The sequence below is a fragment of the Theropithecus gelada genome, chromosome 11, assembly GCF_003255815.1.
Source record: "Theropithecus gelada isolate Dixy chromosome 11, Tgel_1.0, whole genome shotgun sequence".
Classification (NCBI taxonomy): Eukaryota; Metazoa; Chordata; class Mammalia; order Primates; family Cercopithecidae; genus Theropithecus; species Theropithecus gelada.
The window spans coordinates 21,479,033-21,506,530 of record NC_037679.1 but is presented as its reverse complement, the minus strand read 5'-3'; the positions used below and the strand labels follow the sequence as shown (position 1 = coordinate 21,506,530).

The 27,498-nt window shown below is 35.6% G+C and overlaps 1 protein-coding gene across 2 annotated transcripts in view; it reads right to left on the bottom strand.

Moving 5' to 3' along the window:
- USP15 (ubiquitin specific peptidase 15) overlaps nucleotides 1–27,498 on the bottom strand; it is a 152,517-nt gene that overhangs the window by 36,881 nt on the left and 88,138 nt on the right. Inside the window, exons 7-8 of one of the 2 annotated variants that reach the window (XM_025402256.1) lie at nucleotides 20,737–20,823; nucleotides 14,434–14,578 (exon numbers count right to left, since the gene is read on the bottom strand). In XM_025402256.1, the coding sequence (XP_025258041.1) occupies nucleotides 14,434–14,578; nucleotides 20,737–20,823 (232 nt within the window). The remainder of the gene's footprint in view (nucleotides 1–14,433; nucleotides 14,579–20,736; nucleotides 20,824–27,498) is intronic. The other variant, XM_025402257.1, reaches the window with a different exon arrangement.

Here is a 27,498-nt window from a genome sequence, read left to right as displayed (position 1 = left end):
TGCAAAAACATACCAAATTGTAAAGACCATCAACACTATGAAGAAACTGCATCAACTAATGGGCAAAATAACCAGCTACCATCATAATGACAGAATCAAATTCACACATAACAATATTCACCTTAAATGTAAATGGGCTAAATGCCTCAATTAAAAGACACAGGCAAATTGGATAAAAAGTCAAGACCCATCAATGTGCTGTATTCAGGAGACCCATCTCATGTGCAAAGACACATACAGGCTCAAAATAAAGGGATGGAGGAATATTTACCAACCAAATGGAAAAAAAAAAAAAAAAGCAGGAGTTGTGTAATATTTGGTAAAACATATTTTTAAACCAACAAGGATCAAAAGAGACAAAGAAGGGCATTACATACTGTTAAGGGGATTAATGCATCAAGAAGAGCTAATTATCCTAAATATATATGCACCCAATACAGGAGCACCCAGATTCATAAAGCAAGTTCTTAGAGATCTACAAAGAGACTTAGACTCCCACACAGTAATAGTGGAATATTTTAAACACCCCACTGTCAATATCAGACAGATCAACGAGACAGAAAATTAATGAGGATATTCAGGACTTGAACTCAGCTCTGGATGAAGCAGACCTAATAGACATCTACAGAACTCTCCACCCCAAATCAACAAAACATACATTCTTCTCATCACGTCATTGCACTTATTCTAAAATTGACCAAATAATTAGAAGTAAAACACTCCTCAGCAAATGCAAAAGAACGGATATCATAACAGTCTCTCAGACCACAGCGCAATCAAATTAGAACTCAGGATTAAGAAATTCACTCAAAACCGCACAACTACATGGAAACTGAACAGCCTGCTCCTGAATGACTACTGGGTAAATAACGAAATGAAGGCAAAAATAAAGATGTTCTTTGAAACCAATGAGAACAAAGACACAACGTACCAGAATCTCTGGGACACATTTAAAGTACTGTGCAGACATATACACCATGGAATACTATGCAGCCATAAAAAAGGATGAGTTTGTGTCCTTTGTAGGGACATGGATGCAGCTGGAAACCATCATTCTTAGCAAACTATCACAAGAACAGAAAACCAAACACCACATGTTCTCACTCATAGGTGGGAACTAAACAATGAGATCACTTGGACTCGGGAAGGGGGACATCACACACCGGGGCCTATCATGGGGACGGGGGAGGGGGGAAGGATTGCATTGGGAGTTATACTTGATGTAAATGACGAGTTGATGGGTGCTGACGAGTTGATGGGTGCAGCACACCAACATGGCACAAGTATACATATGTAACAAACCTGCACGTTATGCACATGTACCCTAGAACTTAAAGTATAAAAAAAAAAAAAAAGTCATATCTAAACATCTACTGCTAAAAAAAAATAGACACGGCTAACCTGCAATGTCTAGGTGTACATTCCACTGAGAAAACCGTAAAAAGAAAACACAAGGAAGTTATTACTAGAGAAGCGGTCCCTTCTTGATGGGAGAGAGAGACTGTCGCTGGGAGGGCACACAGGGAAGGAGTTCTTAGGCTGGCGGGGCGCAGTTTTATTTCTTGACCTGGACAGTGTTCATTTTATAATTCATTAAGCCATACACCTGATTCATGTTTTTATATGTGTTTATTTTATAATAAAAATATGTTTAAAACAAAACAAAAAAAAATAAAGTACTGTGCAGATGGAAATTTATAGCACTAAATGCCCACAAGAGAAAGCAGGAAAGATCTAAAATTGACACCATAACATCAAAATTAAAAGAACTAGAGAAGCAACAGCAAACACATTCAAAAGTTAGCAGAAGACAAGAGATAACTAAGATCAGAGCAGAACTGAAGGAGACAGAGACACAAAAAACCCTTCAAAAAAATCAATGAATCCAGGAGCTAGTTTTTTGAAAAGATCAACAAAATAGATAGACCACTAGCCAGATTAATAAAGAAGAAAAGAGAGAAGAATCAAATAGACGCAATAAAAAAATGATAAAGGGGGATATCACCACTCATCAGAGAATACTATAAACACCTCTACACAAATAAACTAGAAAATCTAGAAGAAATGGATACATTCTTGGACACATACACCCTCCCAAGACTAAACCAGGAAAAAGTTGAATCCCTGAATAGGCCCATAAAAAAGTATGAAATTGCTTTGGGAGGCCGAGGTGGGTGGATTATGAGGTCAGGAGATCGAGACCATCCTGGCTAACATGGTGAAACCCCATCTCTACTAAAAAATACAAAAAATTAGCTGGGTGTGGTGGCGGGTGCCTGTAGTCCCAGCTACTTGGGAGGCTGAGGCAGGAGAATGACGTGAACCCTGGAGGTGGAGCTTGCAGTGAGCCGAGCTCACACCACTGCACTCCAGCCTGGGCGACAGAGCGAGACTCTGTCTCAAAAACAACAACAACAACAACAACTAAAAAAACTCTGAAATTGAGGCAGTAATTGATTAGCCTACTGACCAAAAACAGCCCAGGACCAGATGGATTCAAAGCCAAATTCTACCAGAGGCACAAAGAAGAGCTGGTACCATTCCTTCTGAAACTATTCCAAACAATACAAAAGAGGGACTCCTCCCTAACTCATTTTTGAGGCCAGCATCATCCTGATACCAAAACCGGGCAGAGACACAACAAAAGAAGAAAATTTCAGGCCTATATCCCTGATGAACATCGATGCGAAAATCCTCAAGAAAATATCGGCAAACCAAATCCAGCACCACATCAAAAAGCTTATCCACCATGATCAAGTCGGCCTCATCCATGGGATGCAAGGCTGGTTCAACATACGCAAATCAATAAAAATAATCCATCACATAAACAGAACCAATGAAAAAACCACATGAATATCTCAATAGATGCAGACAAGGTCTTAGACAAAATTTAACACCCCTTCATGCTAAAACCTCTCAATAAACTAGGTATTGATGGAATGTATCTCAAAATAAGAGTTATTTATGACAATCCCACAGCCAATATCATACTGAATGGGCAAAAACTGGAAGCATTCCTTTGAAAACTGGCACAAGACAGGATGCCCTCTCTCACCATTTCTATTCAACATAGTATTGGAAGTTCTGGCCAGGGCAATCAGGAAAGAGAAAGAAATAAAGAGTATTCAAATAGGAAAAGAGGAAGTCAAATTGTCTGTTTACAGATGACATGATTGTATATTTAGAAAACCCCATCGTCTCAGCCCTAAATCTCCTTAAGCTGATAAGCAACTTCAGTAAAGTCTCAGGATACAAAATCAATGTGCAAAAATCACAAGCATTCCTATATACCAATAACAGACAAACAGCCAAATGATGAGTGAACTTCCATTCACAATTGCTACTAAGGTAATAAAATACCTAGGAATACAACTTACAAGGGATGTGAAGGACATCTTCAAGGAGAACTACAAACCACTGCTCAGGGAAATAAGAGAGGACACAAACAAATGGAAAAATATTCCACGTTCATGGATAGGAAGAATCAGTATCATGAAAATGGCCATACTGCCCAAAGTGATTGATAGATTCAATGCTATCCCCATCAAGCTTCCACTGACTTTCTTCACAGAATTGGAAAAAACTACTTTAAACTTCATATGGAACCAGAAAAGAGTCCGCATAGCCAAGACAATCCTGAGCAAAAAGAACAAAGCTGGAGGCATCACGTTACCTGACTTGAAACTATACTACAAGATTACAGTAGCCAAAACAGCATGCTACTGGTACCAAAACAGATATATAGACCAATGGAACAGAACAGAGGCATCAGAAATAGCACCACACATTTGCAACAATCTGATTTTTTACAAACCTGACACAAACAAGCAATGGGGAAAGGATTCCCTATTTAATAAATATTGTTGGGAAAACTGGCTAGCCATATGCAGAAAACAGAAACCGGACCCCTTCCTAATACCTTATAAAAAAATTAACTCAAGATGGATTAAAGACTTAAAAGTAAGATCTAAAACCATAAAAATCCTAGAAGAAAACCTAGGCAATATCATTCAGGACACAGGCATGGGCAAAGACTTCATGTCTAAAACACCAAAAGCAATGGCAACAAAGTCAAAACTGACAAATGGGATCTAATTAAACTAAAAGGCTTCTGCACAGGAAAAGAAACTATCAGCATGAACAGGCAACCTACAGAATGGGAGAAAATTTTTGCAATCTATCCATCTGACAAAGGGCTAGCATCCAGAATCTACAAAGAACTTAAATTTACAAGAAAAAAACAACCCCATCAAAAAGTGGGTGAAGGATATGAATAGACACTTCTCAAAAGAAGACATTTATGCAGCCAACAAACATATGAAAAAAAGCTCTTCATTACTGGTCATTAGAGAAATGCAAATCAAAATCACAATGAGATACCATCTCATACCAGTTAGAATGGCGATCATTAAAACATCAGGAAACAACAGATGCTGGAGAGGATGTGGAGAAATAGGAATGCTTTTACACTACTGGTGGAGGTGTAAATTAGTTCAACCATAGTGGAAGACAGTGTGGTGATTCCTCAAGGATACAGAACTAGAAGCACCATTTGACCCAGCAATCCCATTACTGGGTATATACCCAAAGGATTAAAAATCATTCTACTAAAAAGACACATGCACACATATGTTTATTGCGGCACTTTTCACAATAGCAAAGTCTTGGAACCAACACAAATGTCCATCAATGACAGACTGCATAAAAAAAAGTGGCACACATACACCATGGAATACTATGCAGCCATAAAAAAGGATGAGTTCATGTCCTTTGCAGAGACATGGATGAAGCTGGAAACCATCATTCTCAGCAAACTATCACAAGAACAGAAAACAACACACTGCGTGTTCTCACTCATGAGTGGGAGCTGAACAATGAGAACACATGGACACAGGGAGGGGAACATCACACACCGGGGCTTGTTGTGGGGTGGGGGGATAGGGGAGGGATAGCATTAGGAGAAATACCTCATGAAGGTGATGGGTTGATGAGTACAGCAAACCACCTTGGCACATGTATACCTACGTAACAAAACTGCATGTTGTGCACATGTACCCCAGAACTTAAAGTACAATAATATAATAAAAAAGAAAAATTAAAAAAAATAACTAATTCCATTCACTAAAAAAAATAAATAAAAACAAGAAAACAAGTTTGGTTGCTTTTTATTAATAACTCCTTTGCCCCTTTCTCTTTCCAACTCTAGATGAATCTAGGCATCTGTTTTATGCACCATGTAACTGAACATTGTTGGAAAAAATTTCAAGTGAATGTATTTATACCATTCTAAATTGATGATTTCCAATATCAAATGAGACCTCAACACTGCTGAGCAATCTTCTTACCCTTTCATTCTTTTTTTTTTTTTTTTTTTGAGACGGAGTCTTGCTCGGTAGCCCGGGCTGGAGTGCAGTGGCCGGATCTCAGCTCACTGCAAGCTCCGCCTCCTGGGTTTACACCATTCTCCTGCCTCAGCCTCCCAAGTAGCTGGGACTACAGGCGCCTGCCACCTCGCCCGGCTAGTTTTTTGTATTTTTAGTAGAGACGGGGTTTCACGGTGTTAGCCAGGATGGTCTCGATCTCCTGACCTCGTGATCCGCCCGTCTCGGCCTCCCAAAGTGCTGGGATTACAGGCTTGAGCCACCGTGCCCGGCCCTCATTCTTAGCTAATGATCTAGTCTTGTATTTTGGGGATAATGGAAGCCATCAAAAAATCTAGACATTGCTTGCATCCGTAATCCCTTTCTTTCCTCCTATTACAAAGGAAGTCTCATTCCTCCATTCAAATGTATTGCAGGGCTTAGTTCTCGGATGTCTTTTTCATAGATGCCCTCATTTAGACACAACCATTTCCATGATTTTAAATACCATCTACAACAGGCAGATTTTTATTTCCAGCCTAGGCCTCTGATCTATATTCCATAGTAGAATATCCAACTGTCTATGATCTATCTGCTTTGATGTTTCATAAACTGAACATGCCTAAAATTAACTCATAATCTCCTCCCCACCCCAAATTTACTTCTTCTACTATGTTCTTCTTCCTACTACTCTGGAATTTCATTAAATGGTTACATCTATCATTATGATATATAAGCCAAAAACTAGAGAGACACTTGTGATTCCCTTCACCTTTCATTAATCTGAGTGCCTTCTACATGCCAGACACTATTCCAGGCAATGGGCTACAACAGTGACTAAAACAAAATCCTCCTGGGAGGGAGAGAGGGAGAGAGTACGGGGTGGGGACGTGGGGAGAGGGTATCTATGTTGGGAGTAGGGGAAGATACACAGACAAGCAAAAAGCCCTGATAGATATAAAGCATGCCAGATGGTTATGAGTACTGTGTGGAATGTTGGGACAGTCACCATTTTTTACAGGGTGACTGAGGAAGGACCTGATAGATAATAGAGACCTAATGGAAGTGAGAAAGCAAGAATATAAATATTTAAGAATATTACAAGTATAGGAAACTGCAAGTTCAGAGACCCTAAGGCAGGCACGCTCTTGGCATGTGTGAGGGTGAGGATGGAACAAGGCAAGCATGGAGGTAAGTGATAGGAAATAAGCTAGCATGGGGCTAGATCCTACAGGGCTTTGTACTTTGTTTTAAGGACTTTGGCTTTCATTGAGTGAAATGGGAAGGAATTTTGTGTTATTGCCTAAGTAACAGAAAATGCCTTAGGTTGAAACAAATTGCTGGCTGTTCTTTTAAGAACAGATTGAGGAGGGTAAGGATAGAAGCAAAGAAACCAGCTAGCAGGCAAATGGAATAAACCAGATAAGAAGATGGTAGCCTGAAACCTGTAGTGCCTTTGTAACACATTAAAATCTAAAGTCTCCCTATATGATCTGGCTTTTGCCTACTCTTTCAAACTCATTTTGTCTCACTCCTCTTCATACATTATTCCACAAACTACTCTTCTGGTTCCTCAAACCTGCCCTTCTTAGCGGCTTTGCACATGTTTTTGGTCCTTCTAACTTCACCTGCCAAACTCATACATATTCTTTGGTCAAAGCTCATGTTACTTTTGGTAAATATGACACCCAGCTTAAATCAGGTGCTCTCCAAGCTCCCGTTAGCACTCTACTTTCTCTTTCATCATACTTATCACAATTCATGATTGATTTAATATTTATCTCCCTCATTAAACTATAAACTCCAGGGAAAATAACTGTTTTGTTCATCATGGCATAATTAGTGATTATGAGAGTGAAAGTCACCTAACAGACCTTCAATAAATATTTGCTGAATAAATGACTTCATAAGTCATTCATTACTTATGAATTACTTCAAAAAAATTACCTAGCTTGATAATCTACAATATTCTTAAAATAATGTTCTGAATAACTTCTGGCTTTCGAAAATCAACTTTGTCATTGAAGGATGAAAAATATTCACCAGTGATACTTAGAAGAATAAAAGCAATTCCAAAAGGAGTTTTTAACATCCTAAACATCAAATGAATTAAGTGTGTATATAACCTCCTAGGGAAACTGTTTTAAATGGCACAACATTAATGCTACTTAATGAGAGCATCTTGTATTATGGGGGACAATCATTTGAACTAAACATAAAAACATTTTTAACAACTGTACAACATATGAATATACTTAATGTCACTATACACTTAAAATGGTTAAAATGGTAAATTCTGTTATATTTTACCACAAAAAACAAAAGCATTTCTTATAGGTTGATTGGCATAGTTTCAAAAAAATACATTATCTCAAAATGTACTGAATAACAACCCAGTTTTAACTCGTAATAACTTGTCTTAGTGACTGGAAATCAAACCTTCCTTGCTTCAATTTCCTCATTAGTGAAATAGAGATACTTATGCCCTAACTCACAGACTTCTGTGAAGAGAAAATTAAGTGAAAAACAATAAAAAAACCCCCTGCATTATGCAAAGAAGGGTACTGCTATTAACAGAGGCTGCAGGTTCAATACGGGGCTGTTAATGTTTTAATACGGGTTTATATGAGAACTAGTAACTGATTTAGATATTACTATTAATCGAACAATGGTTTAAGTAACCAACTCACTGACCCTCTTCCTGCCCAGATAGTTTATAAATCATTGTAAAGAAGTAAATGGCAATCTTTTAGAAAACACTTTGACATCAAAAAAATGAGCTGCTTGATTTTAAGTAAGAAAAGTAAACCTAAAATAAGTTTTTCTTTCCTTTTATTTTCTTGGAGGGAGGGAGCAAAACTGTAGTTCCCCTTACAGATTACAGATGGACATTTCTTATGTTTTGCTTTTAATTACAAACAGATTCCTTGAAATAATTATAAAAATTGATACGATACTTCAGCCTAATTATATAATAACTTCTCTTATAAGATGTAGTCACTACAATACTATCTAGTAAGTATATTATTAAACTGGTGTTGAACTTTCCTAGCCAGGATAGTGTAAAACCATTCTGTATTTTAGAATTAGATGTAGTAATTTACAACTCTTTAAAAGAACCTCTCTATTTCTCTAAGATCTCTATTATGTCATTTTCCTGTTATAGAATTAGGGACAGATAAAACACATAAAAACCTAGATTAATTCACACAGAGGCATTAATCTTAGGGAACTTTGCTTATTAACTGAGAATAATGTGAACAGTGACAAATCAAATCTCATGTCAACATCTGAGATTAAGAAAGGCATGTTTTCATAACAAATCATTATTAGCCAAGTTACACAAGTGCAAGGCATTCTTTTAGAGATGCCATTTCTCCCCTAGTTGTGAACACTAAATTTTTATAGAACTATCCCATATATACTCTTTCTTAAAATAATCTGAGAACATAGGTTCTTCTTTTCCCACCTCTGTTCTCTTTCAAAAAGGAAGGGGTATTCTAGTCCAAAGGGAAAAGTAAAAACGTTGTTATCTATGTTGAGAAAAACAAATGGTTCTAATGCAGGTAAAGTTGTTTCCTTTTTTTTTTTTTTTTTTGGCTTTTATCAAAATGGATAGATAACCTGACTGAGTTGTCATTTGATAGAGGATTGAACATATTTTTGATGACAATGTGTTATGTAATTTCTGGCACATAACATGAAAGGAACTCACATAATTGAGTTTAATATCCTGGATTGGGATGAAAACCTGACCTAGAAAGTAGTATTTTTAAATTTTTCATCGGCCACATTCTCAGTTTATCATAACAAATACAAGATCCTAAACTATTTTTTAAAAAGTGTTTTGTGTCTCAGAAGTGAGGTTTTTCCCTTTACAATGAAAACTATATTCATTTAAGGTTGGTAATTTAAATAAAATTAGAAGGTTTTGCGTTAAACTGGACTTCTGAGAAACTGAGTTCCAATAAATGCAAAAACAAAGTCTCAAGAGCAGGCTAGTTGAAGTAATGTAACACAGAAATAACAGCTTCAGAAATAACTTTTTCTCTGTTTTACAATGTAATGAAGATCTATCTAGTTTCTTAAAAGTGTTACTTCTGTGTAGTATTACTTACTCTCTTAAATTAAATCTTTAAAAAAGTTTAAACTTTCAACATTCTTCTAAATTTTTGAAATTATGTTTTTTTCTAAACAACAGATCATAGGAAAAAAAAAGCTGACCTTAAAAATGCTTGAAATCCCAACTTATTTTATATTTTATGACAGGAATAATGAATGTCTTTGATTAGTGTCACTTTTTTCAAGGACTTCCTAGAATCTATTTAAGGAGCTCTATTATGTCCAAGTAAAGATTTTGAAAACAACCATCTTATGCCATGCTGCTTTCCAATGGAGAAGACCACATTACTCCCCTGCTTCAAATCCATCTGAAGAGGTGTTTCATTCAGGAAACTAACCATGAGCCTCCTAGGTAGGCCTTGACAATGAAAAAGACAAGGGTTGAAGTGCTCTTGAATCTACTGAACTAATGCTAATTAAAATTATCATCAATAATGCAAAATTTAAAAACTGGGCACTCTCTAGATGGAGTAACAGATTTAGGGCACTAGAAAATTATCTTATTATATTATTTGAACCAATGGGACACGGTGGTATATGCCTACAATCATAACTACTCAGAAGGCAGGGGCTAGGGGTAACCAAACTCAAGAATTCTGAATTTCCAATTGCCCTACAAATAGAATATTCATGAACAATTCTATGTTATTATATCCCTTCCTTATCAGCTTGCCTAGGAAGAGTTAAATTAGCATAGTTCAGAAATCAAAGACATGATAAATACCTACTGCAATAACACTACATGAAAAATAAAAGTACACTCAATTATTTCTTTTTAGTCCACTACGGTCCATGTGGAAAAAGACTCAAGAAAAAAGAACAGACACAACGGTTATGGAGGACAGAATCTTTCCAGAGTCATTCTGCTTAACTTCTTGAATTTTAAAAAAAGATGAGATAATTTCTACATAATACCTATACAGTGTTTATGATGTGCCAGTCAGTATGCTACGAGTTAAAATCATCAACTCACATAACCCTTACAAAACTACTAAGATAGGGTACTATTATTTTCTTGTCAGACAATGAGAAAAATGAATTGTGGAATTAACTTGCTTAGGGAAATACAGTTATTATAAGAAGCAGGAAAGCCATGTTTTTAATCCAAGTGGTGTAGCTCCACAAACTGTGATCTTAACCTGCATTATTAGTTTTTTACGTGTTTCTTTTTTTTTTCCAAGCCAGACTTTGGCTTTCAAACTATTCCTCAGAGTCCTGGGATTCCATGAGAAAGCTTCTGGGGCCATTGTGGAAAGTAAAGGAAAGCAGATGGGGTTCTGGGAACTTCACCCAACCAAAGCAATTTTACAATATCTACTTAAATAATGGGGAAACAATTAAACTTTCCACAGTAACTTAAAAAAAAAGATTTTGATGCTAAAATACAAAACGTTTGAAAATCACAATATCTAGGCTGTAATCTTCATAAGGTCAGGATATACAGTTGTCCTTGGTATCCACAGGGGATTGGTCACAGGAGCTCCCCTCTCCACCTTGGGGATACCAAAATCCATAGATGCTCAAGTTCTTGATATAAAATGGTGTTGCATTTGTATATAATCTACATTTATCTTCATATATACTTTAATCATCTCTAGATTTGTTCTAATACTTAATAAAACGTAAATGCTATGTTAATTGTTATATTGCATTGTTTTAAAATTCACATTATTTTAAATTGTTATTTATTTATTTATTTTTTTGAGATGGAGTTTCACTCTTGTCACCCAGGCTGGAGTGTAATGGTGTGATCCTGGCTCACTGCCAACTCCGCCTCCCGGGTTCAAGCGGTTCTCCTGCCTTAGCCTCCCGAGTAGCTGGGATTACAGATGCCCGCCATCACGCCTGACTAATTTTTGTGTTTTTTAGTAGAGATGAGCTTTCGTCATGTTGGCCAGGCTGGTCTCAAACTTCTGACCGCAGGTGATCCACCTGCCTCGGCCTCCCAAAGTGTTGGGTTTACAGGCATGCGTCACCATGCCCAGACAAATTGTTGTATTGTTATTTTTTACTGTGCTATATGGCAGTACCATATTCACCAGAAAAGGTTAATACTCATTCATACCATTATATCAGACAATCTTGAGTACCAATATCACTAAATTAAATAATAACAGTAATAATGTTAAATCACACTCAGATTGGTGCTGCTTAGTTTTTAATCACTGGTGGTCAAAAGATTTCACTATCTCAAGGCTACTGATGGGCTAAGTATAACCCACTCTTACATTAAAAAAGTATACTTTTTACACTCTTTTTTTTTAACATATGTCAATACTATACCACCTGATGTGGTGAAATGATCACTCAAATTTGGAGGATACTGAATTAGTTTAAGAGGTTACATTAAAATTCAAATTGTCAGTAGAAATAATATTTGATATTTTCTAAAATTGATGAAAATTGTTTTCAATTTCAAAGAAGTTACAAGGAAACTTGAAAAAAGCATAACTGAAGAAATAGTATCTGACAAAACCTATAGAATCTATTCTATTAGTTATCTATTACCCTTTTTATTTTTGGATCTATGAAGTTACATGAATTTTTGTGAAATAGAGGAGTAAAGGCTACTGCCACCATTTTGTACTCCCTCTTACAGTGAATTTTCAGCTTGAGAGCTGACATCTTAATCAATTATAAATCATGGAAGTTTTAAGAAAATAAAACTAAAGGCCTAGCTTTTCTAATTCCAGATGTGAACTAAAAGCTAAAAGCTGCACAAATAAAAACTCATTTTTCTCTTCTCCAAATTGTTTGAAGAATTTTATTTTAGAGACAGTATAGTTTCCAACTAAATTAAGCAATAGTCATGAAATAATATCCACTGCTTAAAATATTCACTGCTAAAATTTTCATCAAAAAATTTTATGGCTATTATCATAAAATTACAAACCATCACACTCACAGCTATGTCTCAGATGAAATGGAACACGTGATGGTAAATTATATTAGGAGGGTCTGCAATAGAGCTATCATTTTATTCTAATAAAATAGTTTTGAATAGAAGCAAAAATGAATAAAATGAAGACTATCATACCTTAAACATAACATGCAAGAAAGTTAAACGATGCCAAATCTAGCTCAACCTGGCTGGTTAAAGATTCAATTTTAATACCCATTTTTGAGAAATTGCAGTTAACCATATGTAGACAATACTAAACAGATGTATCAAAGGCACAAAAAACTAGGATGTAGTATTGCTTTAGAAGGAATTTAGTCTGAATGCTGGCCCAAGCCTCCTATGAATGATTAGCATCAACACAAACTCTTGTGCTCTCCTGACAGATTCAAATTTCGAATCTCTATGTTGTTAAAATATTTTATTAATATTTATGAAAAAGCACCAAGATTGGTTTTCCATACTAGGAAAATAAACTCTAGCTGATATCAAGCCTCTGGAACCAAAGTAATTTTGGCAGTTCAAGGATAAAGAGGTATATAAAAATTAATATAACTTGGTGATCTGGGAACAGGGTTTTCTGGTACTGGTATGACAACAATTTACATAAAACATGTTCCAGAGATGGTCCAACAGATAGATATTATAATTTGTCTGTCCCATTCCCATCTCTGAAAGCTAGGCACCTATGTACTTTACTTTGTTATTTAATAACTATTAGGATAATAATACATTTTGGTTTTCTTCCTCATCTAGAAAAATAAAAAATTGTCTCTATGTCTAACTAGTGCTAGAATTCTTGAAAAACTATTTTGAATAAAGTAACACTACATTATGAGCAGGATTACTCACTCCAAGAAGATTTAAAAGAAGAGTTTATTAATCTATATATTAACCTATCTGCTTAGGCAGATAGGCCACTTCCCAAGTGGTTCAACTCTAAAGCAAAATACCAGAAATCGATTATGCCTTCCCCACTCAATTTCTAAAAGGATGCGAACTCCTGGCCTATAGTGTATGACAGATTCTAATTTCCAAGAATATAAAAAGGCAATGGTTAATTTAGGAAACAGCTGTATGAATGACGACGTATAAAAAGATTCACTTAGAATACTGAATGGTGAAGAGTCATCCTTTTCTCAGATAGTGAGAAAGATGCCTAATAATGTCCTTATCAATCTACACCCTGCATTTAATCTCTATCTTTGGAGGCTGCATGCTGGGCATAGGAGATTCAACAAAAAAATACGAATAGAGAACAGAAAAGTTTAGATTTAAAACTAAAAATCCAGAATTCACAAAAGAGACCGACCAAAAAAAGGTTAAAATTCAAGAATCAAAAATGGTTTGCCATTATTCTGAGCTTTTATAAACACAGAAATTTTATCTGTAAAAGGGGAATAAAATAACCAGCCCTAAGTTTATACACAGTAACAGTAATATTAAAATATATATATATCTCATTACTTCAGAATCAATCAAAGACATAAATATTTAAAAAGTTAAGTTGAAAGAGGATATAGACTAGAGCAGAAAGAAAAGAAAAAGGGGGGAGGGGGAAGGGGAAAGGCAGTTATCTCTTATATCCCCAAATTAAAAGGCCTTTAAGGAAAAGTGATTTGTTAAAATATGTATATAAAAAGAAGTTCCCAAGATTTTCCTTTTTAAAATTTTAATTTCCCATTAAGACAAAAAAAGAAAAGAAAAAAAAAAGGCAATAGACTTCTACTGAATAATGGAGGGAACTCACTAGCTTTTTTGCTTTTTTTTCCCCCTTCTTAGACAGCTTAAGTTTTCTGTTCGATATTATGTTTCTGCAAAGTGATATTTAATCTTGTACATTATGTTAATCAATCACATGTCACCTAATTGAGAAACATATGTTCTACTACCAGTAGTAGAATGAATGAGTCAAATATGTATGCTTAAATCTTCCATGAAAAATAAACTTTCAAAACATATACCCATGTTCTGGCATGAAAAACCAACTCTATCTTCTTGTATTACAGATTTCCATGAAACATGAGTTTCACTTTGTTTACAAAGACCTACCTGAATAGCTGAGTTCATGAAACACGTATTTCCCAAGTTACTTAGGCCACAGAGGCCTGGCTGTTCATTGTTTCTTCCAGGTTCTGAATAATCATAGTTCTTATAAGCCGTATATGATGGGAGACAGTAATTTGAGTTTTTCACACTGGAAGAAAAAAATATTTTCATAATGTAGCCAATTATATTACAACATATTTATAATAAAGAGTACTTTAGGCCTATTTATGAGATATATGGTTGATCATTAAATTTCTTTTATAAAGTACTCAACTGAGATACTTTTAAAGACTCGAACCTCAACCAAAATAACTCACCCTGAGTTAAGATACTCCTTATCCAATCAACAAAATAACTCAAATACCACACCAACCAATACAAATCACGATTATATCTTTCTACCTTTGATTAACTGGAGCAGCTTTACAGCTTGCTCCATTCCCCATTGCTCCATCAAATTTAAAACATTCAGATTTTAAACACCAACTGCAGCAACAAATCATCTCCTTTATGACCCTTTTGCATTCTGTTATTGTAATAGAGTAACAACGGTAGAAACAGTAAGAGTTATGCTTTAAAAAGTTACAGGTAAGAGCAGAGAGTTCCAAGGCCACTGTGACCTCACTGTTATGATGCACTGATGATTCCATTTATAGTTTCTATGCTAGACCAGCAAAAACTAGTATTCAAATGCAGAAAAAAGCCTGGGTGAACAGGAATGCAAAAATGATTCTAAGCAAGTATATCCCAGTATTATTTGCCTTTTCTTTCTTCTGGTTTCTCAGATTAATGTAGTTTATTTAATTAGATAAATATAACCTCAAGATAATTTAAATGTTAATATTAAAAACTCTATAATATTCTAAAAGTTACAAAATCAGGATAATTTTTAGAAAGAAGAAAATGTTAAACGATCCCTCTTCCTTCTGCATATAATAAAAAATAATTTTGTGAAAAAGAATGGATTCTTATTTTTTAATAGGTTATTCTATAAAATATGTATGATGAATACTTTGGATATAATCCAAAAGCAAACTTTCAATCTTTTTTTATTCATTAGAAAGAACCTGAATGAGATCTTTGCTAAAAGCAAATGACACTATAAATAAACCAGCTTTATAAATGAACATGATAAATCGGTATCTCTAGCAATTCACAACTGGCTATAATTTATTCCTGGTATTACTTTTTTAAAGTAGTTTTCTCTTACAATTTCAAATACTTCACTTTATTATTTCATATATTACACTCTCACTTTGTCATTATAAGAGTTTATGTGAACTATACTACTAACTGTTCTAACAAAGTCTTTAGTAAAAACAAACACACACACACACACCCCCCCCAGACAGGTAAAACACACAAAACCAAACCAACCTCAAATTACACATACAATGTTAGCCTACTAATGTTTTTGTATTTTTTAAAAAAACACTCCCTTCTCCTGGAAACAAAAAAGGTCAACTCCTCAACTCTGAAAAAACAATCCACCCTGAGATAAAAACAGCAGGCGTCAAAGAAATATAACATTGATCAATTCAAATTCAGAATTGCTAGACTTACAGATATTTACTTGTCTTAAACTGAAACAAAACACAAAAAATATAACTCATGCATCTTTTCTTGGCAAATCATTACCCTATGATTCACTTTTTATTTTATATTCCTAGTAACTAATAAAGTACAAAGTGCCTATCAGCAATTTTAAGTATTTTCACTCATAATTGGATTATTGAATCTAACTTTGGGTACACACAACAAAAAGCTGAAGTACAAAAAAAAAATCCTGTTTTTCTTTTATCAGTGTTAAATAGTGCTAAAAATGAAGATCTTCTGTATATTATTTTAAAAAATGCAAGGCTTGCATTTTCTACACATTCTACACATTACAGAGAAGAAAAAACTTCTGACTGTAAAATTATAGTAAAATTTAAGCAGCTAGAGCACACAGGAAAGTATGCACAAATGCATGCTCACGCCTATACACACACATGTGAAAAGACTAAAAGCACATTTACATGCTCATTCCATAAGTATATATTCAGATCTCTTGTCTCTCCCCACGTGTAACACAAAGAGATGCTGGAAGTTCTATTCTTCTTTGCAGCAACATGATGGAATTTGATGGGACAGAAATTCCTATTTACTGAGAAATGAATAAAAAACTTATTTGCAAAGCAGTTTTTTGGTTTTGTTTTAAAGAAAATCTAAATCCCTAAATAATATCTACAACTTCGCTCAAAGATTGAGATAGTCTAGATGCTCAAAATGATAATGAAAATCAATGAATTTAAGATACCTCAATATTATCTTGATTGGTTACTTATAATCCACATGTTATGTGCGCTTTAAATGAAATATTAAAGTTTGTCATGGAAAATATCAAAACTAGTTTATGTAATTCAAAAAATTTATGAAAATCTGGGCTCTAGTATCTTTCATGACTATGTCTAGTAATTACTTCCTAAAGATCTTAAGCTAGTCATCATCTTTTAAGGCTATGCTACTTTGCAAAAATAAATTTACAGTAATTGTAATGGAAATTTTAATACTATATTAGGTTAATTCTGTATTATATCCATCCTTCTTTAATAAAAACACACTAAAAATACACTTTTTTTTTTGGTAAAATTGAAGCTTACCTTTCTATAAAAAATTTCAGATTGACTTTTAAGCTAGTACCAACACCTGACTTTATAAATACATAATTTAATCCTCATAACTATAATTATGCCCATTGTGCAGTTAATGAAATGATGCTTTTAGCTAACAAATTTATCAAGAGCCAGATGGTTAGCTCTGGTAGTTTCCAAAATTCACAGTTCCTGTTCATGGCTCAATCTCATACAGGGAATCATTTTCATTTAAAATAAAAAAGATATAAATAAATTAACAGAAAAATAGAAATGTGCTCTGCATTTGGAATGTCAAATTAAGACAATAAACACATTAACAATATTTTTTTAAAGGCAGTGTTAGTAATATAGCAAAGCAAATAAAGCAGGGCAGAAAAATACAGGTTATAGAACTATTACCAGAAAGACAATCTGACAGATATTTAAAAATGTACTTAAATTATAATTGAGGCAAAACCAAATACACATGGGACTAACAAGTAAAATTATGACACAAGGTAAACAAACTGTATTATAGTAATGGATTTTTCATAATACAGGTTTTAATAAAAACTTACTAAACTTAAATGGAATAATTCCAAGTATACTTTATTACTTGGAATTATTTTATAACAATATTCTTATTTCTGGAAATAAAAATTTTATATCTTAGAAATGTACCAGTGTAGGGTTAAATCTTGAATTTATAAATAAATTTCATATAAGTTTGTGGACAACTATTGATTTTAATATATTATTTATACTTGTAGACTATTTCCACATACATGAGGTTTCAAAAACATAATGCAAAAAGGTCATTACTATTTCACCTACTTTTAAAGAAACTATGCTATTTCCATCTGAAGTCTTTCCAGAAGCTGAATGGAAATTCAAGAAGTAAATTGTATGTAAAACAGTTGTTTAAATATGGAATTCAAGTTTTTTAAGGTTAAAAAACAAAACTTTCCATTTTACAAATGCTTAAGTTCTGTTCCTTACTAAGAAAGAAAATCCATACATAAAAATGTACTTTCAAGCTCAAAATGGTCACAGCTTCATGGTACCTCAGTGACCATTTGCTATTAAAATTCCATAATATGACAAGGCTATTTCAGTGTTTGAATTAAAAAAATATAAATAGCTAAAAATATAATGTAGTCATATGATAGAATCATTGAAACTTAAGACTCTAATTTCTCTCAATAGTTTCCGCAGTCAGAGGTTTTTAGATTAGCTTATACTGTCAAGTACTTACTAAGGATGCAAACAGAACAAAACCAGAAACATACCAGACCACACATACCAATATGGTAATACTGGTCAAAATACAGTTTACATTCAATATAGTCTATATACAATGTTAAAAATATGTCCAAAGAATGACTGTAAATACCTGTAAATAAATTCTTTTATAGTAAATATGAGAGCTATCTGCAATGAGTAAATCATAAGTAATATTTTATCTAGCATGAAGTTTACTTAAAGCTCTCATTTACGTAATACAAACCAAATTACGAGGGGTTATTTTCACTCTTTTTTTTTTGGCTTGTGCACATACATTTTTAAATAGAAGAGAAGACACTGCAGTGTAATTTTGAATATTCAGTGTCTTCAGTATTTTAGTATTACACTATGATGTAATATTATTACATACAGTGCACATATCTTTTTATGAATTACTGAAATAAGAATGTGAACGTTTTAAATGTTATTGATTCATACTGGTAAACTATTTTGCTAGAAAAAATTATTCTAATACTCCAAGCACTCAATCATTATAAAAATATATGTTATTGTTTAATTTTTCCCAATGTGACTGAGGTAAGGGAAAGCAAATGGGGTTTTTCATGGTTTTAATCTCTCATCAGTAGTGAATGTGAAAATTTAAAATATTTATCCCAGCTGGGTGAGGTGGCTCATGCCTGCAATCTCAGCACTTGGGAGGCTGAGGCAGGAGGATTTCTTGAGCCCAGCAGTTCGAAACCAGCATGAGCAACATAGTGGAACTGTCTCTATGAAAATAAAAATAAAAAAATTAGTGGGGAGTAGTGGTGTGTGCCATAATCCAAGCTACTCAAGAGGCTAAGGTGGGAGGATCACTTGAGCCTGGGAGGTCAAGGGTGCAGGGAGCTGTGATTGTGACACTGTACTTTAACCTGGGTGACAGAGTGAGACCCTACCTCAAAAAAAAAAGTTTATTCCTTATTTAATTCCTTTACTTTTACTGCCCAGTGTTTCTAAGACTCTTAGAAAATTTCTAATTTTTATGAGCTTGATATATTTAGAATATAAATCCTTTATCATTTGTAACAAGTACTTTTTTCCATTTATTTGTCCTTTTTTAATATGCTTGGATTTAAAATTTCAGAGAGAAATTCTCAGACATGAGCCAATTTTCTCAACAATATTTCCTGGATAATCTGCCCATTCCTATTACTCTACAATGTCTCCTGATCACATTAAATTCTTTTTATAGAAAGATTTGTTTCTGAGCTAGATTCCATTGATATGGAGGTGTATTTTTGGGTCAGTACTATGTTGTTTGAATTTTTGTTATCTTTGTAATACATTGTGATATTTAGTTTAAGACTAATCCTTATTATTCTTTTCCAAAATTATTTTAGCTCTGTCATCTACTTATAATCCAGATGTACGTTGGAATCATTTTTGTCATCCTCCCCCAAAAGATAAATTTTGAGGGAAAATTAATTAAACATATAAATGTAATTATTGGTGTCTTAATTTTAAAGATTATTTCACAAATAGCTTTAGTCTTTTAGAATTTACTCACTGAGATAATCAGATGCCATTTAGAAACTGCAAAAATATCTAAATACTAATACTTTACAATTAGTATAAGTATATACTAACATATAATTAAGTATTAGATATCTAATACTAATATTTTAGTGCAAATATCTAAATACTTTCACTCTAATCCATAAATAGCACTATACATACCAAAATAAATAAATAAAAGGAGGATAATCATCTCTAGATCAATATTATTCCCATAATTTGGGCTAATTACAAATAATAAAGGTTTTCTTTCAACCTTTTTCAACAAAAACAAATCAATGTTCCAGGTAATACACTCAGAGTCAATACAAGATAATAGACTCAGAGTGAAGCCCATGTAACCTTGACTTTCAATCGTTTTTCTTATAGCAATATAACACACACTTCAACAAAATTTTTATAAATTCCATGATTCTAAATTTTATTTGGCAAGGGGTAAGGTAATTGTTTTTCTGAACTTCTCAAGAAAAAGCGATTGCCTTTTTCATAAACAAAAATTTATATGTGCTTTCCACTTGAGAATCACTGATATATACTTTTTAAAAATACTTTACTATATGTGATTACATATCTAGTTCTAAAATGACATCTGAATTTAAATTCTTCCTAAAAAATTGTGTTCTAACAAACTTCTAAATATATTTTAATGATTAGTATTTAGTATATAAAATTCTTTAAGTGTTTTACTTCTTTCAATGTATGTATTAAATCAAGAAGTAATTTAATTGCTTTCTTTTTTGTTAAGTTACTCCTGGAAGAACTAACCAGTAATTTAAAAGAAAATCAATTTTAATGCATTAAGACTTTTATCCTAAAATTTAGATACAAAAGATTTTTGCAACCATAATAGGGTGATCAATTAAACAAAGAGTTTTTAAGATTCAGTGCTTACTTTCTGTTGTTCATGTTGTTATAATTATTTGATAGAGATGAAGGAGAGATCTTTGGTAAAGTTGAAAAATTGGATGCACCTGGGGACCTTTAAAAATATGAAAATGTTAAATTAGATAAAAAAATGAAGAATTTTAAAATTATGAAATAAAAGAACTAACAGATGACAATGTTTGTAGTAAATGAATGCTGAAAAGTAGATTTATGAGCAAAATCACTATTATCCTTTGGTTTTCAATTTTGAATGTATTTTTCCTTATAAAAACATAAAAGTACAAAAGGGAACTATTTTCAAATAAAATTTATCAAATTAAATATGCAACTTGCTATTAGTCCTATAAATCTACTAACTACATATACCCATTTCCGAGTTTAGGTAACCATTTTTGACATTTTACGATCAATTTCCATTAGTCAATGGAATTAAACTATTCTACTGTTTCTCACTGGTACACCATGGCATTCTAATTATGCACAACATTGACACAGAGATCAGAGAACATTACCAATTTTTAAAAATTAAGGCAATGGGGACAAAATAGATAAAATAATTCCAAGCATAATCCCAATATGCTATATTTGGCCAAAGGGAAAAGGTATAAATCTGACTATAGTATACATACCTTATTAATTCAGAACCTTTTTGAAGAAACTGCAATTACTATTGGTTTTTAATCAACTTAAACCATTAAAGGCATGACTTATAATCAACAAATCTATAATACGCCAATAATCTAAGTACTTAAAGGTCACTAAAAGTTTTACTTTCTCTTGTAATTTTGTAAACATATTATTTTAATTTACTAGGCAACAGCTAGGCAAGAGGCTATAAAAAGCTAGGTTTCAGTCCAGTGACTCAGTCATTGTAAATTCGAAATTAGTGAGGCCCCAAATGATTCACTTTTAAATATTATGCTAATGAACAATGAAATGGTCAATAAGCAGAAAAGCATAATCTAGAAAATTTGCTTTTAAGTGATTTGGATTTATCTAAATAAATATATTTACAATGCATTATGCAGAACAAATGGTGGGCAATAAAATTTTTTAGATATAAAAAATTTACATTTTCAATTTCACTTTTATTATTTTTCTTAGAGACAGGGTTTTGCTCTGTTGCCCAGCCTGGGGTGCAGTGACACAATCACAGCTCACATAGCCTTGACCTCCCAGGCTCAAGAGCTTCTCCATCTCAGCCTACTGAGAAACTGGAACTATAGGCGTGTGCCACATACCCAGCTAATTTAAAAACAATTTTTTTTTGCCGAGACAGAGATTTCACCATGTTGCCCAGGCTAGTCTCAAACTCCTGGCCTCAAGTGATCCTCCTGCCTCAGCCTCCCAAAGCACTGGGACTACAGGTGTGATTATAGGCTGCACCAGGCCTACTTTAACTTTTTAAGTTTTATACATTATAAAATCTTAGAAAAACATGTTTTCTTTTGAACGAGGTTCTTTTAGCTGATAAATGCTATATATTACTGGATCCTGTTACGTGGGATTTCTACTTAGGTACCCTTCTGATGGAAGTCCCTTTAACAAGATTTTATTTTACTGTACTAAACTCAAAAACAAAATACAATCAACCAAGTTTTATTATAAAACAATGTATAGAACACATTTAAAAAATAATTTTAATGATCCTAATATTCCCAGATAGTAGTTTTAAAATATTAATAAAAAACTGAAATATCCTGGCATTTCTGCCTCCACATTAAGAATTCTAAATTAGGAAAAAAAGGTCTAAATTGATTAGAGACTGAGTTATAATAAATTAAGGAGGTTAATTTTTTAAAATATAATTCATCACAACTTTTCAAAAACATATGTAAATCGAAAGTTACCCTGAATCTTATAGTAAAAATTATGGAAATAAAGATCCATTGCTTCATCCAATAAAGTGGCTGAGACATATATATGTTATATATAATATATATATATACACTGTATACACTTCATGTATATATACACACACACACACATATATATACTTTTTTCTTTTTCTTTTCATCTATGGTCTTTTTTTATTATTCATTAGCAACTCTAAGAACTATATTAGAAGGAAAAGAAAATGAAATACCATGGAATTAATTTGTATTTTCAATTTTTATGGAGTTCATTCAAACACTCAAACATTTACTAAATGATTACTGTATGCCTCATCCTTGATAAGTACTGGGAATACAAAGAAAGACACAGTTCCTGACCTCAAACAGCTCACGATCTAACAGGAAAAAATGACATATAAGCAAAATGACTATAATACAATAATACAATATAAGTACGACAACAAATTCTAATGTAGAATTTTGTGGGTAGTGACATGAGGTGATATAAAAATGACGTACAATTAGAGGGACAGGTGGGAAGTAAAAGAGTATTACAGGTAGGAAGAATAGCATGTAGAAATCATGTAGAAACTATGAATGTGTTCAGGGAATTACCAGTAAATTCAGCTTGGCTTAAAGACTAGGAAGTACTGACAGAAACAGAGGTTACTAAGGTAGGTATGACAATAAAAGGTCTCTTAGGTTCTATGAAGAAATCTGGATTTTATCCAATTGTGCTGGAGCATGTGGAAAGACTTTAATAGGGTATCAACAAAATCTGATTTGTAATCTAGGAACTTTTAAGGAAGAGAAAAAGACTGAAGACTGGGAGACCAGTTAAGGAACTATAAAAACAAAGGTAAGAATTAATAAGGGGTGGAGTTAAGAAAGTAGAGTGGGCAAGGGCAGTGTATCCTGGATGTTTAGGAAGCAGTTCTTGAACTACAGTCCATGGATCCTGGGGGTTGTCAAGACCCTTTTTAAGGTGTCCATTGGTGAGGTCAAAACTATTTTCATAATAAATATCAAAGTGTCATTTAAATGTTATTTGACCTCTTTCACTGAGTGGATATTGGCACTGCTAGTGCAAAAGCAATGGTGGATAAAACTGCTGAAGCCTTAGCATGAATCAAAGGAGTAGCACTAATCTATATTTCACCACATCACAGTAAAAAAGTTTCACTTGAGAATATCCACATTGAAAAAAAAATTACTGATTTTATTAAATCTTAACCCTTACTTACACTTCTTTTTGATATTATCTGACAAACTGGGAAGTTTGCATAAAGCGTATCTGCTACAAACTGAAGTATCATGGCTGTCATTCTGAGGAAAAGCTTGTGTAGTTATTTGAACTGCATGAACCACAAGTGGAACCAGTCATTGTTTCCAGGACACCACTCTTTTTTTATTCTACATTAGGAAACGACTGTGTGTGGTTATTTGGACTTTGCTATTGATATGGCTTGGTTCTGTGTCCCCACCCAAATCTCATCTTGTAGCTTTCATAATCCCCAGGTGTTGTGGGAAGGGCCTAGTAGGAAATGACTGAATCATGGGAGGGGGTGGGTCTTTTCCATGCTGTTCTTGTGATAGTGAATGAGTCTCAAGAGATTTGATGGTCTTAAAAATGGGAGTTTCTCTGCACAAGCTCTCTTTGCCTGCCACCATCCATGTAAGACATGACTTGCTCCTCCTTGCCTTCTGCCATGATTGTGAGGCTCCCCACCCCAGACATGTGGAACTGTAAGTCCAATGAACCTCTTTCTTTTGTAAATTGTCCGGTCTCAGTTATGTCTTTATCAACAGTGTGAAAACAGACTAAAAGAGTAAATTGGTACCGGTAGAGTGCGGCGTTGTTGAAAGTTTTATACATTATAAAACCTTAGAAAAAAATGTTTTCTAAGGCAAATCCCTTCCACCTATGAGCCTGTAAAATCAAAAACAAGTTAGTTACTTCCTAGATACAAGGCGGATACAGGCATTGGGTCGATACAGCCACGTGTAAGCAACTTTGGAACTGGGTACCAAAGTTCCCAGAAAATGTGTAAGCAACTTTGGAACTGAGTAATAGGCAGACGTTGGAACAGTTTGGAGGACTCAGAAGAAGACAGGAAAATGTGGGAAAGTTTGGAACTTCCTGGAGACTTGGGAGGACTCAGGAGATAGGAAGATGTGGGAAAGTTTAAAACTTTCTAGAGACTTGTTGAATGGCTTTGACCAAAATGCTTAGTGTTATAGACAATAAAGTCCAGGCTGAGGTAGTCTTAGATGGAAATGAGGAACTTGTTGTGAACTGGAGCAAGGGTGACTCTTGTTATGTTTTAGCAAAGAGACTGGTGGCAGTTTGCCCTGGCCCTAGAGATTTGTGGAATTTTGAACTTAGGGGACATGATTTAGGGAATTTGGCAGAAGAAATCTACGCAGCAAATCATTCAGGAGGTGACTTGGGTGCTGTTAAAGGCATTCAGTTTTAAAATGGGAACAGGGCATAAAAGGTTGGAGAATTTGCAGCCTGACAATACAATAGAAATGAAAATCCCATTTTCTGAGGAGAAATTCAAGCTGGCAAAAGTATCGAGCAGCCAAATGTTAATCCCCAAGACAACGGTGGGGGGGGGTGGGGGGTGGGGGGTGGGAAATGTCTCCAGGGCATGTCAGAGGTCTTCACGGCAGCCCCTCCCATCACAGGCTTGGAGGCCTAAAAGGAAAGATGGTTTTATGGGCTAGGCCCAGGGCCACCCTGCTCTGTGCAGCCTAGGGACTTGGTACCCTGTGTTCCAGCTGCTCCGGCCATGGCTAAAAGGGGCCAAGGTACAGCTCAGGCTGTTGCTTCAGAGTGTGGAAGCCCCAAGCCTTGGCAGCTTCCATGTGGTGCTGGGCCTGTGGGTTCACAGAAGTCAATAATTCAGGTTTGGGAACCTCCGCCTTGATTTCGGAGGAGGTATGGAAACGCCTGGATGCCCAGGCAGAAGTTTGCTGTAGGGGCGGGGTCCTCATGGATAATCTCTGCTAGGGCAGTGAGGAAGGGAAACATGGGTTTGGAGCTCCCACACAGAGTCCCTCTAGGGCACCACCTACTGGAGCTGTGAGAAGAGGGCCACTGTCCTCCAGACCCCAGAATGGTATAGATCTACTGAGAGCTTGCACTGTGCACCTGGAAAAGCTGCAGACAACGCCAGCCCGTGAAAACAGCCAGCAGTGGGGTTATAACCTGCAAAGCCACAGGGAAAGAGCTGCAGAAGGCTGTGGGAGCCCACCTCTTGCACCAGCGTGACTCGGATGCGAGACATGGAGTCAAAGGAGATCATTTTGGAGCTCTAAGATTTGACTGCCCTGCTGGATTTCGGACTTGCATTGGGCCTACAGCCCCTTTGTTTTGGCCAATTTCTCCCATTTGGAATGGCTGTGTTGACCCAATGCCTGTATCCTCCTTGTATCTAGGAAGTAACTAACTTGTTTTCGATTTTACAGGCTCATAGGTGGAAGGGACTTGCCTTGTCCTGAATGAGACACTGGACTGTGTACTTCTGAATTCATGCTGAAATGAGTTGAGACTTTGGGGGACTGCTGGGAAGGCATGACTGGTTTTGAAATGTGAGATGAGATTTGGGAGAGGCCAGGGGCAGAATGATATGGTTTGGCTCTGTGTTCCCACCCAAATCTCATCTTGTAGCTCCTGTAATTCCCATGTGTTGTAAGATAGGCCTGGTGGGAGATGACTGAATCATGGGGGTGGGTCTTTTCCATGCTGTTCTCGTGATAGTGAATGGGTCTCATGAGATCTGATGGTTTTAAACATGGGTTTCAGGGAGGGGCCAAGATGCCCGAATAGAAACAGCTCTGGTCTGAGGTTCCCAGGGCGATCAATGGAGAAGGCAGGTGATTTCTGCATTTCCAACTGAGGTATCCATCTCATTGGAACTGGTTAGGTAGTGGGTACAACCTGCAGAGAGTGAGCAGAAGCAGGGTGGGGCGTTGCTTCATCTGGGAAGTGCAAGGAGCTGGGGGGCTTCTCTCCTCCAGCCAAGGGAAGCCATGAGGGACTGTGCTACCTGGCCCAAGTACTATGCTTTCTCATGGTTTTTGCAATCTGCAGATCAGGACTCGTGTGCCTACACCACCAGGGCCCTAGGTTTCAAGCATAAAACTGAGTGGCTGTTCGGGAATGCAATGAGCTAGCTGTAGGAGTTTTTTTTCATAACCACAGTGGTGCCTGGAATGCCAGCGAGACAGAACCATTCACTCCCCTGGAAAGGGGGCCGAAGCCAGGGAGCCAAGTGGGCTCGCTCAGTGGGTCCCACTCACCGATCCCAGAAAGCTAAGAACCACTGGCTTGAAATTCTCACTGCCAGCACAACAGTCTGGAATTGACTTGAGACGATCGAGCTTGTTTGGGGGAGGGGCATCCGCCATTACTGAGGCTTTAGTAGGTGGTTTCCCCTCGCAGTGCTAAGGAGACTGGGAGGTTTTGACTGGGCAGGATTCACCACAGTGTGGCAAAGTGGCTGTGGCCAGACTGCTTCTCTACATTCCTCCTCACTGGGCAGGGCACATCTGAAGGAAATGCAGCAGCCCCAGCCAGGGGTTTACAGATAAAACTCTCATCTCCCTGGGACAGAGAAACTGGGGGAGGGATGGCTGTGGGTGTAGCTTCAGTGGACTTAATCTTTCCTGGCTGCAGGCTCTGAAGAGAGCAGCTGATCCTGACAAGGGGGATTCTCCCAGCACAGTGCACCAGCTCTGCTAAGGGACAGGCTGCCTCCTCAAGTGGGTCCCTGACCCCGTGCCTCCTGCCTGGGAGAGACCTCCCAACAGGGGTCGACAGACACCTCATACAGGAGAGCTCCGGCTGGCATCAGGCCGGTGCCCCTCTGGGACGAAGCTTCCAGAGGAAGGAGTAGGCAGCAATCTTTGCTGTTCTGCAGCCTCAC